Below are 13,594 nucleotides of genomic sequence, written 5' to 3' on the forward strand. Positions count from 1 at the left end.
TGGTGCTTGATGCCAACACTTGGAGCTCGAGGGCATAAAATGGAATGGTGGTTGAAGACCGTCTGTGTGTGTGTGTGTGTTGTTTAAAAGTATTTAAGCAGAAAATCATCATGTGTGACCACCCTCCTAAACAATCTGAAGAAAAGCGCAAAGTGTACATCCATTTTTTTTTGCTAACCTTTTGTTTTTTAGCTTATTTCTTTTGACGTTTAGCACGATCACTTTGTATCCCGTTAAGAAGTGACATCATCAGCTCTTTTTCTATAGCTGAGAATGTATCGTTTTGATTCTTTTGATCTTGAAAAAAAGGACTAATTCCAGTAAAATGAAAATTTGTGTAACTTTGTCAGCTGCCCATATTTGTCAAGCAGTTTTCCTGGATTTCCAGTACAGATGGAAAAGGCTGCAGTGACGTGTCAAATTGACTTCAAAGGTTGTGCATATTGTGGCAGATTCATCGCTTATGATAATTAATGTTACCCTTTGAGTTTCAGACCTGTCGCTCTTTAATGCTGTTCAGTGTGGGCTGGCATCACCTCGTTTTATTTTGCTTTATTTTCCTCCCCTACTTGCTGTCAGTTTAAAATGCACACATGTATATGTTTGATGTCAAAAATCTGTTTGTTAATATATTTATCGGTGACAGAAAATAAAACTCGTAGTCAAATACTTCTTTCCTATAAAGTTAACATCAAACCATCCTTATAGCTTTTGATGAGAAGACAAAAGCTTATAGGTTTTGTCTTCTCATCGCTTCATTTATCTGTTTTTATTTCTTTTTTTAATATATTTTGGACTCATCTCTTCCTCTGTCTTTTCCACCCACAGCTGCTTCCTGTCCCTGCTCCTGGTGGCCGCCGTAGTTTGGAAGATCAAACAGAGCTGCTGGGCGTCACGGCGGCGAGAGGTAAGCGTTTGACTCCATGCTTACAATTGATTTTAAGTTGCCACAGTCACATCAACTCATTTCTGGTTAAAGTTATTGCTGCTGTAAAAGTTGCTTTGTTTTGTGGATTTTCCAGTGGAATAAATACAGTGGGGCAAAAAAGTATTTAGTCAGCCACCGATTGTGCAAGTTCCCCCACTTAAAATGATGACAGAGGTCAGTAATTTGCACCAGAGGTACACTTCAACTGTGAGAAACAGAATGTGAAAAAAAAAATCCATGAATTCACATGGTAGGATTTGTAAAGAATTTATTCGTAAATCAGGGTGGAAAATAAGTATTTGGTCAATAACAAAAATACAACTCAATACTTTGTAACATAACCTTTGTTGGCAATAACAGAGGTCAAACGTTTACTATAGGTCTTTACCAGGTTTGCACACACAGTAGCTGGTATTTTGGCCCATTCCTCCATGCAGATCTTCTCGAGAGCAGTGATGTTTTGGGGCTGTCGCCGAGCAACACGGACTTTCAACTCCCGCCACAGATTTTCTATGGGGTTGAGGTCTGGAGACTGGCTAGGCCACTCCAGGACTTTCAAATGCTTCTTACGGAGCCACTCCTTTGTTGCCCGGGCGGTGTGTTTTGGATCATTGTCATGTTGGAAGACCCAGCCTCGTTTCATCTTCAAAGTTCTCACTGATGGAAGGAGGTTTTGGCTCAAAATCTCACGATACATGGCCCCATTCATTCTGTCCTTAACACGGATCAGTCGTCCTGTCCCCTTGGCAGAAAAACAGCCCCATAGCATGATGTTTCCACCCCCATGCTTCACAGTAGGTATGGTGTTCTTGGGATGCAACTCGGTATTCTTCTTCCTCCAAACACGACGAGTTGAGTTTATACCAAAAAGTTCTACTTTGGTTTCATCTGACCACATGACATTCTCCCAATCCTCTGCTGTATCATCCATGTGCTCTCTGGCAAACTTCAGACGGGCCTGGACATGCACTGGCTTCAGCAGCGAACACGTCTGGCACTGCGGGATTTGATTCCCTGCCGTTGTAGTGTGTTACTGATGGTGACCTTTGTTACTTTGGTCCCAGCTCTCTGCAGGTCATTCACCAGGTCCCCCCGTGTGGTTCTGGGATCTTTGCTCACCGTTCTCATGATCATTTTGACCCCACGGGATGAGATCTTGCGTGGAGCCCCAGATCGAGGGAGATTATCAGTGGTCTTGTATGTCTTCCATTTTCTGATGATTGCTCCCACAGTTGATTTTTTCACACCAAGCTGCTTGTCTATTGTAGATTCACTCTTCCCAGTCTGGTGCAGGTCTACAATACTTTTCCTGGTGTCCTTCGAAAGCTCTTTGGTCTTGGCCATGGCGGAGTTTGGAGTCTGACTGTTTGAGGCTGTGGACAGGTGTCTTTTATACAGATGATGAGTTCAAACAGGTGCCATTCATACAGGTAACAAGTGGGGGACAGAAAAGCTTCTTACAGAAGACGTTACAGGTCTGTGAGAGCCAGAGATTTTCCTTGTTTGAGGTGACCAAATACTTATTTTCCACCCTGATTTACGAATAAATTCTTTACAAATCCTACCATGTGGATTCATGGATTTTTCTTTCACATTCTGTCTCTCACAGTTGAAGTGTACCTCTGGTGCAAATTACTGACCTCTGTCATCATTTTAAGTGGGGGAACTTGCACAATCGGTGGCTGACTAAATACTTTTTTGCCCCACTGTATATCAAGTTCGTTTTTGTCCACAATCACAAAGAAGTGTGATTGCGTTGATTCTGTCATGCACTATATTGCCAGAAGTATTCCCTCATCCGTCTTCACACACATATAAACTTGAGGGATGTCCTTTTCTTAATCCATAGGGTTTTTTTATGTCGGCCAAACTCTTCTGGGAAGGCTTTCCACGTGGTTTAGAAGAGTGTTTATGGGAATTTCTGGACATTGTTCCAGAAGTGGATTTGTGAGGTCAGAAACTGATGATGGACTGGTTCGTGGTCTCCACTCTTGTGTTGGACTGAGGTCAGGATCCTCTAGAAACTATTCTAGAGGTTGTCAAACCACATCTGTATCGATATACATACTGAGCTGTCAAAATTGATCATGAAGGATACAGGGGAGGTCGTCTTTATAGGGGAAAGAGTTAAAGCAATCAACACTACAGGCAACTTCCAGGCAACGCTAAACTCTTGGCTCCTTCTAGTATTATCAATGTGCACACTAAGTCATTTGAATCACAACAGCCCTGCAACCATTAAGTGTTTGGTTGTTGTTAATGTATTGAGGCAGACATTCATCAGTGGTCTTTCATAAAGCAGCAGGTATTAGCAGTATTATGACTCCAGTATTTAGAGTCATGCTTGCCCCTGTCTCCTCAGGACGCAGAAATAATCAGGAGAGAATATTAAAAGGATCTTGGGTGTAATGCATTTTTAAACTTGACTTGTGTAGTCACTCATATTTCAATTAACCTTGGGTTTTATATCATTATAACATATAACATATCACGTGTTGATTGCAATGGTCCTTTTGGTTTAAAGTAACTGCTAAGACTAATGAAAATGTGCAGTCATGCTGCAAGTTACAAGTCATTGCAAAGTCATCAGTGTCCTGTTAAGCAACAAGTAATCTCTACAGTTAGAAGGATTAAATGAATACGTTTTCAAAATCATTGTTCAACATCAGACATATAAATAAACCTTCACTAGCTGGCTGAGGAAGAGTTGGATGGCTTACTAGTTAATTATCAGCAAGAATTCAGATTGCTTTTAACTTGTCACATCTCTCTCTGTAAGCTCGGTGTTTTCATGATTAAGACTCAACAAATGCTTAACTAACAGTCTGGCCTGACTAGCTGTTCAGACAGATTGCCAAGCATTGCATTTGCTTTCTGCATGTGGAGCACTAACGAGATGTGAGAAGTATGAAAAGTCAGTGCAGTTTTTGCATGTTGAATACTGCCTCGCTGGGAAAATGATAAAATGCTTTTTCACGTGTGCTTCCAGAAGGGTTTGGACCACCTTTTGAATGAGTGGCTGAAAGGTTGTGTACTGGTGGCACTGTGTTTCTGCATTTTATGTGCGTGTGTGCGAGTGCATATGTGTCAGTGTCTAAGAGCATACACGCTAATGTTGTGCTTAATGTGAACTTTTGGTCTGTGCTTTTTACACTCGTCGTGTCGGTTGAAGTGCCTTTTGCCTGTAACATCGTCCGAAAGTGCTGTAATCAGCCTCACCTATTGTGCCTCTTAGCATCCCCCTTTTACCTGCACCCGCTCTGCCCTCTCTTCATCATAAAACCACAGTTGTCCATCTGGACGCTGTACACTCTAACCTTTACACAAAATTAAAAGTGGAACTTTGTTAAGAGGATTGGTGGCCACCTGAAAACTGTGGCCTGTGCTAAACTCCCCAACACCTGAAAAAGCTTGTAGGTTTTACTAAAATGTTTCACTTTTGTAGAACAAACCTGGGCTCATGTCAAAGTGATGGGGAAAATGGACTGCTGCATACCTGCCTACACAGTTTAAAGTAACCATCAAGGTACACAATGAGGTTTTTAACATTTGTCTTATAATGGGAAGATAAAGGATCCAGAGCACTGTCAATGTATTTACTCACAAAGTCAAATCTGCAAGTCATGTGCAAATCAGTGAAATAAAAGGTTATGCTGGGAAAAAATAGACCCCAGTGTCAACATGTGACGTGCAAACAAGACTGGACCCGAAATTGAGCCTTGTGGCACACCCTAACTAAGAGGGACTATTTTGCATCCAAAGCATAACAGATCAGCTGTCAAATACGGTAGAGGCGATACATGCCTCGACCATATTCCTTTTCGACGTTGGTTGTGTCAGATGATGCCCACAGGTCAGTTTTACCTCGTTTTTTGTGTGCTGTAGCAGAATAAGCAGAGATGGTCATCGTGGTAATGCTTTTAATTAATCTGTTAATGAAACTGCAGTAATGTGAAAATGCATAGTTGAAATATCAATTATAAATATAAAATATTTATTTATAGATATAATAAAAGATCGACTTTTTTTGTAACGAGTCGTGACTTGTGATTCAATACATGCAGGTTTTATGTAACGAAAGAAACTAATGTTGAAAATCTCTCCCCATTCACTCAGAGTACTTTAATACATGTCAGATGACTGTCTGGTAATGTCACAAACATGACCTGTGGAAGAACTTTGGTTTTTGTCTTTATGTAAGAATCTCAGTGTATCACGTCTCCTTTGTACTTCATCATCTGAATACATTTACAAACCTTGAGCAACAGTTATAAAAGCGCTCGATTAATTTTGAACAGTGACAAGCTTTTAACTTTTTTTTTAACTCGTCCATAACTCTGAAAGAGCCATATGATGATGATGTAATGCCAGTCATCTATTCATGATAGGTTAACTGGATAAATTATGCCCATTATACAGTACACATTTTTATTAAATGCCAGGTATTCTTGTTATTAATAATTGTTCTTTTCTATTCATCTATATTAGCGGTTAATCTCATTTTTTTTAAAAACCACAGTTAAATAAACCTATTACAGATATTTTACCAATCAGTAGTTAATGGAAGATGGTAAACACTATACAGTTAACTCATTATATAAGCAAAGCAAAAAAAAAGTTGCAATTTTAGTTGCAATCTGAGCAAATGAAGCTCGGTCCTAGTGCTAGTTGTGAAGTCACATTTTGGTAAAATGCTGTGAGATGATACCCCGAGTATCATCTCACCCGAGTCATACATTCTTCTGTGAAGAATCTGCAGGAAAGACGAGCCAATTTATAAAGATAGTAGTTGTTGCCAGGCAGAATCACAAATTTAGCAATGACATCACTGGCTCAGCAGCCTTTTTATAAACCACTGTGGGGGAAAATCCCCCCCCCAAAACATTAGTTATATAGTGAGCTCTTCCTAGCACAGATGTCAAGCACAGATGTCAACTGAATTAGGATTGGGAAATGCTCAACAGGTTTGGGATCTAATACCCTCCTCTCTACAAAACCACTCAGAATAGTAAGGATAGAAATGTCATTATTATTTATTTATTTAAATTAAAAATGTTTGGACATGTTCTGTTCACTCGTGGAGTTTATTTTATGCTGCTCATACACACACTCACCATCTCCTAAATTCTTGCCACTTATCTTCATCTAGTGTTCATAAGGAGTATCGTATAAACAAACCAAAGATGGCAAATTTCCATCAAATGTGACTTAATCTAGCAGCACAGGCAACCTGCTTTCACGCATGCTCATGTTCCATGTGAACACAGCGTGACACACAATTCACGCAAACAGAAAGCTAATCATGTTTTTCCACGAGGTCGACTGTCTCCGTTACAGCCGTTCGCTTCCTTGACATCGAGACCGTTCTGTTCTTTTCAGCACTGTCCCTCAAGGCTTGGCTTTCACATTTATCCTTGATTCCTCCATGTTACTTGGTGCTTGCATCAGCTGTACAGTGACACACATTTGCATCTAATTATGCCCACGTTCACCCCACTTAGGCCCGACGCAGTGGAAAGTGGTGGCCGTTGCATTTTATGTGGTCATTGCAGGGTCAGAGGAGTTTAAGCCGATGGCCTCGAGTCCTTTTATTCCCCACCGCTGGCTGCTTGTCATTTGACTTTAAGGAGTTTAAGCTCATTGTGCTGTCACAGGCATTGTAAGTCGCTCGGGATAACAGTGTTAGTGCGAGCCCTATAATGCAAATGTCACTGAGACTTTTTTCCCTTTCTTTTTAAAGATGTGGCTGTTGGCACAGGGATTGAAATCAGCTTTTTTAGAATGACATGTTTGTTGAGTGAAACTGACTTTGAAACGTTACATTTATTCTTAAAAATGGGTTTGTTGAGAAGATTTTTATTAACCCCATCCAAAAACTTTAATAAAAAATGTATATTAGGAGATATTAATAGAGGTTATATATATATATAAAGGGAACATTTTAGCAGAAACAGAGTATTTCTTTTTATTCTTTAGCATGACAAACTATAATCTCGCAGTTCTCCAAAATTCAACTTTTTCATTTGGAAGGCATCCAGGTGTTAATTTGGTGCCAGGAGTATTAATGACTCGAGGACTGTGTCTGAAGTTGTTGTTATTGTAGGCGTAGGCTAACACCTGCTAAGCATGTCGGTTCCACCTGTTGGTCACTGTGTGTGGCTTGTTTGTGCACGTTTCAAAGTATTGCGATGGATTTCGTTCCTCATGTGTGTCTGCACCCTGCATCTGTTTGCATACATGTGCGTGCTTGCGGTGTGTGGTCTGTAGTGTCTGAATCTAAATTAAAGCCTTCCTTTGAGACCTGACAGTTCCTTTGAAGGAAGCTGGAGCTGCCAGATGGCATTAGATGGACCCCACCACAGCCGGTACCATAGCAGGCTCTGGCATTTTAGTCAGAATAAGCAGTGCTTGAGCAAGTTAATGCAAGTTGATTATTCCTGTGGTAACGTTTTAGCAACAGCAGGACTTAAATGGCTGTAGTTCTAAATTGATTCTCACTTTTATCTTTTTGCGCTATGTCTATATTTACTGTCCTAAAGTTAATCGAAGCGACAGAGTGCTAAAATGAGAGTTACAGTTTTCTCTTTTGAGCGGCCAACAATTACAGCGTCACAGACAGGTTTCGAGCACAGCTTACGCAGGCCTGTGACAGACACAAATGATTAAAGTTGTTCCTTCTCTTTTTTTTCTATTCTTTTAGCAAGCTGGCTAATTAAAGCGAAAATCCAGCAAGCAGATCTATTGAAAGGGTAATATATCATGATGCAAAATACTGTAATAATGGTGCCACTTTCCCCTTCTTTGCCTAAGGACAGAATATCTAATTTCGCTAGATTGTAGCAGAGATTTTAGGCCAGAATGGGAGGGCTGAAAGACAGAATTTTCTGCACCTGGCTGCGTGAGAGTTGAGTCATATGTTCAGAGATGGAGCCCCTTTTGAATGACATTGTAATGCATAGAGTGAGCCTTTGATGTTCATTGTCAGTTTTCCCAGTATTCTCTTTTTCACCATCACTGGGATCTCATACAGTTACATTCCCCTGGAGATCCTCCTCCTCCACTGTAGCTTCCCAAAAATATCCTCCCGATGACAAAGTGTGAATTTATCCAACATCCACTGTCGTACTTACTCAGATATATATCACATATAACTTGACATATATTAGACGCGTATTGCACCCTGAGGTATTGACAGAAATGCAGAATGTGATAATGTCCCTGATCATTTGTGCTGTGTTCCACATTTACGTTACGCAAGACGCAGGCTGCCTGCAGGAAGAAGGCAGGGAGGGAGCAGAAATGGGATAAATGTCTCTTAGATACCTTCACATATTTATTATCAGCCATTAAGCTGCCCTCCCACTACTACCTCCTCTCAACTATGAAAAAGCAAAGAAGGATGTCAGTCAAGGCGTCGAGGCTCAGGCCCCATCATAAAATGAACCGCAGCTGCGAAATAGGCTACAACGTTTAAACCTAATATTTTAGCATCAAAGGTTGCCTAACTCAGGTTAAACATAAACATATTTTCTTGCTTGAAATGGCCACGGTTTCCCTCATCTCTTTGATGATTCGGTGAGTGGGAAAGTACGCCATCCACACATGAAAGTCTATTTTTTTAAAAAGCAGATCAGAGATGAGGTCTGAGACCTTAACCAGAGGTGACGATGTGAAAAAGCTATGATCTCTTATGTAAGACCTTTCACTCGTTTTATTGAAGGATATTACCTGTGAGTTGACATGTGAAAAAGCAACAAATGTGGCATTCAAAATGTATAAGAAAGGTTCAAAACTGTGTGCATAAAGTTTCAGGCGTTCAGATTTTTTGCTTCACATCAAAAGTTTTACCTGAGATACCCAAGAGTGTAGCAGGCTATAATTTTTGCACACCTGTATAGAATTTGACCTTGGGCTTCAGGTAATTACATCCTACAACATTTATGTAAATTTTCATGCAATGATGGCTGTGAGCTAAAGAGTATTTCTAAAGTTTAAATACCTAGCTTAGGTTTAAGCGCCTGTAGTCATCTTAAGCACTTTTATAGTAATGTTCAGAAAACTCTAACGGGATTTGTCAGATTTGTTCCTGATTCCTCTCACACAGTATGTCACGTTTTCACTGAAGCAGTACAAAATTAGGTTAATTTAAAATGAACTGCTGGCAGATAAGACAAGAAAAGTGTGAAGTATAAATAGTTTCAGATTCATTCCTAAACCCTTTCCTTACCTGTCTAACCTAACATGTGCATAGTTCCCCACCTGACATATTTGCACACTATTAAAGTCTGAAGCACGGCTCGCGCGGGACCTTTCCTTGCCATCTCATGCCAGGCGTGAGGATGAAGAGCCGGCAATAAGGTTGTTAAATGGTTCCCTGGCTGCCTCCTTATGGTTGTGCCCTTAGTCACAGCAAACTGCTGACCCACATTTTTGGGTGGGTGACTTTTTCCACTGGGCCCCCTCGTTTTGCCCTGTCCTCTCCTCTCCGGTCCAAACTCTGTTGATGGAGAGAACGGTGACCTTTTACAGACGCCTTCGCTGACTCTGTCTGAAGCTTTCAGCAATCCCTGCGCTTGTGCTGCTTCATGTACTTCAACGTGAGCACACTTGTGTACTCTCTTTCACTTTGTCTTCAGAATTGTGCATGAATACACAAACACACACACTCACCCACACACAGACTTGCAGTATAATCTAACAGAGAGGGACATTTAAGAGGTTAAGGCCACGTAGCACGTTGAATATCAGCAGTCACTCTGCTACTGTACAAACAAAGGACCTCAGAATGTATTAAAAATCCATAAAACCGCTCTATGCAGTGGTCGCTCAGGAAGAAAAATCGTTCGTTCATACTTGCTGCAAAGGTAATATATAGGGAGCTTAACAACAAAACACTACTATAGTGGCTACTTTTAATTACATCGTAGTTGTCACACGGTTTAAAGATTACACATCAGTGTTGGCTAAATAAATACGGGCATTCATCACTGTCATTAAAACCATATTAAACTCTATGTAACTTCCCAAAGTACCGAGTAGGAATGCTTTGGATGAAGGAATGAAATCCCAGATATTGCAGTTGTCATTTTTCTTTCAGTGCACTGCATGATTGTGTTTTGTTGTACATGTACCGCAGTGCAGGCTAACAATGAAATACCAACATTATTCCTTAAGAAATATGCATAAAATCTATTCTATTTCTTTGCAGTAAACTAAGGCGGCTTTCTGCATTTTCATGATATAGAACTAGGTTTCTGAACCCAGTCCTGCACATCAAGCAGAACACAAAGGTGTGTGTTGGCAGTTAAGTCTGTAATGAAACTCAGTCTAGTGTACAACATCATCAGGAAGTTTGTAAATTGCATCTCCATAATCAGTCATGCAGTCATTGTTAGAAGCTTTCAAAACAACTCGTTGTTATACATGCGCGGCCACACAAGCCCACAGTCTCAGACACTCACCACCTTCGCTCCACTCTCACCGACTCCTGCGTTGACTCGTACACGCCGGCCTCGCGTGCGAAAAAAGGTCTGCAGCAGATGGTTCGGTGTGAAAGCGCAGTAGATTGGGAGAGATTGGCACACGTATCATTTGAATAGGCAGAAACCTGGAATACAATGAAGATATCAAGGAGCCACGTAGGCTCCACACATCGGTTTTGTTTCCAGAATCATCTGTAATGATAAATCGGATCCTCTCCGCTAGCATGGCAGCTCCCACACATACACACCCAGGCCCAGAAGCAGATGGCTAGATGTGAATGCGGTTCACACATGAGCAAGGAAGAAAGGAAAAAACTATCTTTCCACCTTTACCTTGCAGCTGTTACCCCCTTACAAAGCACTTCCCGATGATGCTCTGTAATATATTATAATTTTAGAATCATGGGAATGCACTGTAGCTTGGAGCCTCTTCGCTTCTGCACGCCAGGAGCAGTCCGCAACGCGATCCAGAGAGTATCTGTGCGCGTCCCCTGACGGTGCTTTAATACACAGAGCTTCAACTTAATGTGCCACATGTTTGCATCCAATAATTAGTGTGTAATAAATGAAGACCAAGCTAATAAAACTTATGTACTCTTACACTGTCCACATTACATATGCAGTCTCTGCTGAGGAGAAACATACAAGTCAGCCATGTAGTTGTAATGTTGGAAAGCAATCAGAAATATCAAAAATATCTTTAAAAACATGAAGTCTGCATTAGAATTTTGCAACTGTGATAAATATTTATTGATTTAAAAATCCAATTTTCTGATATTCACATTTGTTATTTGAAGTTATGTACATGTTTAAGCTCTTTTCCCAGATAATCTAGTTGTTTGTGTTGTTCCAAACACGTGCGTTACCCCCACAGAAGTTAGAAGTGCAACTCTGCAACGCCAACGTCAACATGAGCGGGCATTCTTGTTTATCTTGCTAATTTTTCATTTGTCCGTCGCTATTATTCACTGCTAATGCTGACAGACTGGAAATTATCGCTGTGTTTGAGTGTTTAATATCTGCTCTTTTTGGGACCTTCACAGCACACTGGTTGTGCACAAAGTCATATTTTTTCTCTAAAAAAAATACAGTTTATTTTATAAATTCTGCATTCCTTTTATGAAGCATTGTTGTTCTATTAATCTTAATAGGTGCGTTTTGTATGTGCGAAACTAAATGCATGAATTTGTTAGTGATGTTTTGCACAGTTTGATAATGAATCATCAGGCATTTGGAAAACATGTTTTCTTTCATTTTTGGCAGGAAATTAGCTCCATAAATATTACTTTTCTGTGTGTTGCTCATATTTGTTCCAAGAAATTTGAATCAATCTGTCAAAGTTATGGGTTCACATTTTGTTTGGGGCGCATGAAGTCCTGTTTTGCTTATGCTGAGCAGGAGATTATTGAGACACCCTGGGCTACCTGCTCTCAGTAATTGTGCTCAGCTCATTATTGTTTTGTGGCACCTGTGCAAAAGGTTAGCGGTTTAAGGTGAACAGCCTCTTATCTTGTTCCGCTTCAGCAAGAATATTCATTTCTAATGCCGATGTTGGTGTTTATTATTAAAGTGAAGGCTTTCTCTCATTGAAAACTGAGCTGGTTTATCCTTTTGAGATATAGCCAGGCTACAGGCCACCAGCTACATCGCAGTTTATTATAATATAAAAACAGGTCTGTGGTGAGAATTTTGGAATGAAATGTAAACGCTCCCAAGTTGTAAAAAGATGTTTTTCTGTTGCTGGCAGTGTTTAGCTGGAGTTTGATCCAGCTAAACATTATTAGTGCAGGACTAACATAGCCTGGGGACAAGCAGAGATGATTAATAATCAGCTCAGCTTTTTTTATCATCAGCCCAGACATTCAGTAAAAATGGAGCAATTTCAGTTCAACTTGGATGAAAACTTTAAAATCCAGCAAACTTGCATCTGTTAACCCCCCCCCCCCCCCCCCCCCCCCCGCAAGGATCAGGCGGAGGAATTAGCAGCACATCCACAGCTCAACATCTGTATCACTCCTGTAATCCACTGACTTGGTCAATAATGTTTAAAGTGTTTAATTAGCCCGATCAGTAGTTTAACTGGTGGAACCTCCAGTACAGATCACCTGCAGTGCTTTGGAAAAGATCCACTGGTAAGGTTAAACCAACAAAGACTTTTCAGTTTGTAATTTGGATTCCTCTCTTCATGTGGCAGTAACTGAAATTAAAAGCAGAGGGTTTGGGAACCAAATTATGACAGAGATAAAGGAGAATGGACAAAAAGAAGTCAAGTGAAATGACTTTATTTATTATTTCGGCTTGAAAGTGTTTTTATTGTCATGCTGGTCCCCAGCTACTACCTGCTCACTATGGTGCTAACTGGTATTTTATAGGTAATGAAATTCATTTCAGATTAAAGCATTAGGCCACTCCAAAGGCTGATGGAGTGAATAGTGGCTGACCTGAGCAGCTCTTTGCAAATGCAGCTTTGCAGTGTAAACTTGACCACCTGAACTTTTTTGTCAGTGGCAGGTTGAAGATTAAAGATTTCTGCTCAGGTAGCTTAGTGTAGAATCATTTCTGTGTAATTTGTGGAGACTCCAAACAGCATAAGCTTTGTGACTTAAACAATAAAGGAGTGAAAGGCCTCCATGTCAATCACTGTGTTCTTGATGAAAGAAAGTCTGTTACGTTGTTTGAACACAGAGGTAGATTAGTATTACTTTTGTGTACCCTTGAAAATGGATTCAACCATGCCTGCTCTCAGTAAGAATAATTGTGCCCTTGAAGGCAGACTTTTGAGGCCATGGTCATTGTTATGGCTCTGTGGTAGAGTGAAATGCTCTGGAATTGTGCTCCAGAAGTGTATCTCAGCTTTAGGAAATACAGAGGGCATTCATACGACTACTGTAACAATCCTTTGGGTTAAAAATGTCCCTCTCCCCCTTTATTTCCTTGCTTTTTGGTGTGCACACGAGGAAAAAATTGTCTCTCCTCATGCTACTTCCTCCTGTCTCTGAAAAAACAGAAACACATGTAGTGTGAACAGCTGACATCATAGCAGATTGCCACGTGATTCTCCGGGGAGAGTGTCGTGCTCCTGAAACATTAAGGATTGCGTAGGTGATAAATCTACTTTAGTTTAATAGCTCTTTCTGTTGTAAGAGTATTTGTCTCCTCACCGTTGACTACCAACAGAATGAAA

General features: G+C 40.5%; 1 protein-coding gene across 2 annotated transcripts in view; it reads left to right on the forward strand.

Moving 5' to 3' along the window:
• Nucleotides 1-13,594, forward strand: part of atrn (attractin) — a 138,281-nt gene that overhangs the window by 88,006 nt on the left and 36,681 nt on the right. For both annotated transcript variants that reach the window (XM_085441610.1, XM_085441611.1), the window contains exon 26: nt 829-907. In XM_085441610.1, coding sequence (XP_085297736.1) covers nt 829-907 — 79 coding nt within the window. The remainder of the gene's footprint in view (nt 1-828; nt 908-13,594) is intronic.

Source organism: Copadichromis virginalis, linkage group LG19 (assembly GCF_057382275.1).
Source record: "Copadichromis virginalis isolate Kocher_CV1m ecotype Utaka linkage group LG19, C_Virginalis_male_GT1.1, whole genome shotgun sequence".
NCBI lineage: Eukaryota > Metazoa > Chordata > Actinopteri > Cichliformes > Cichlidae > Copadichromis > Copadichromis virginalis.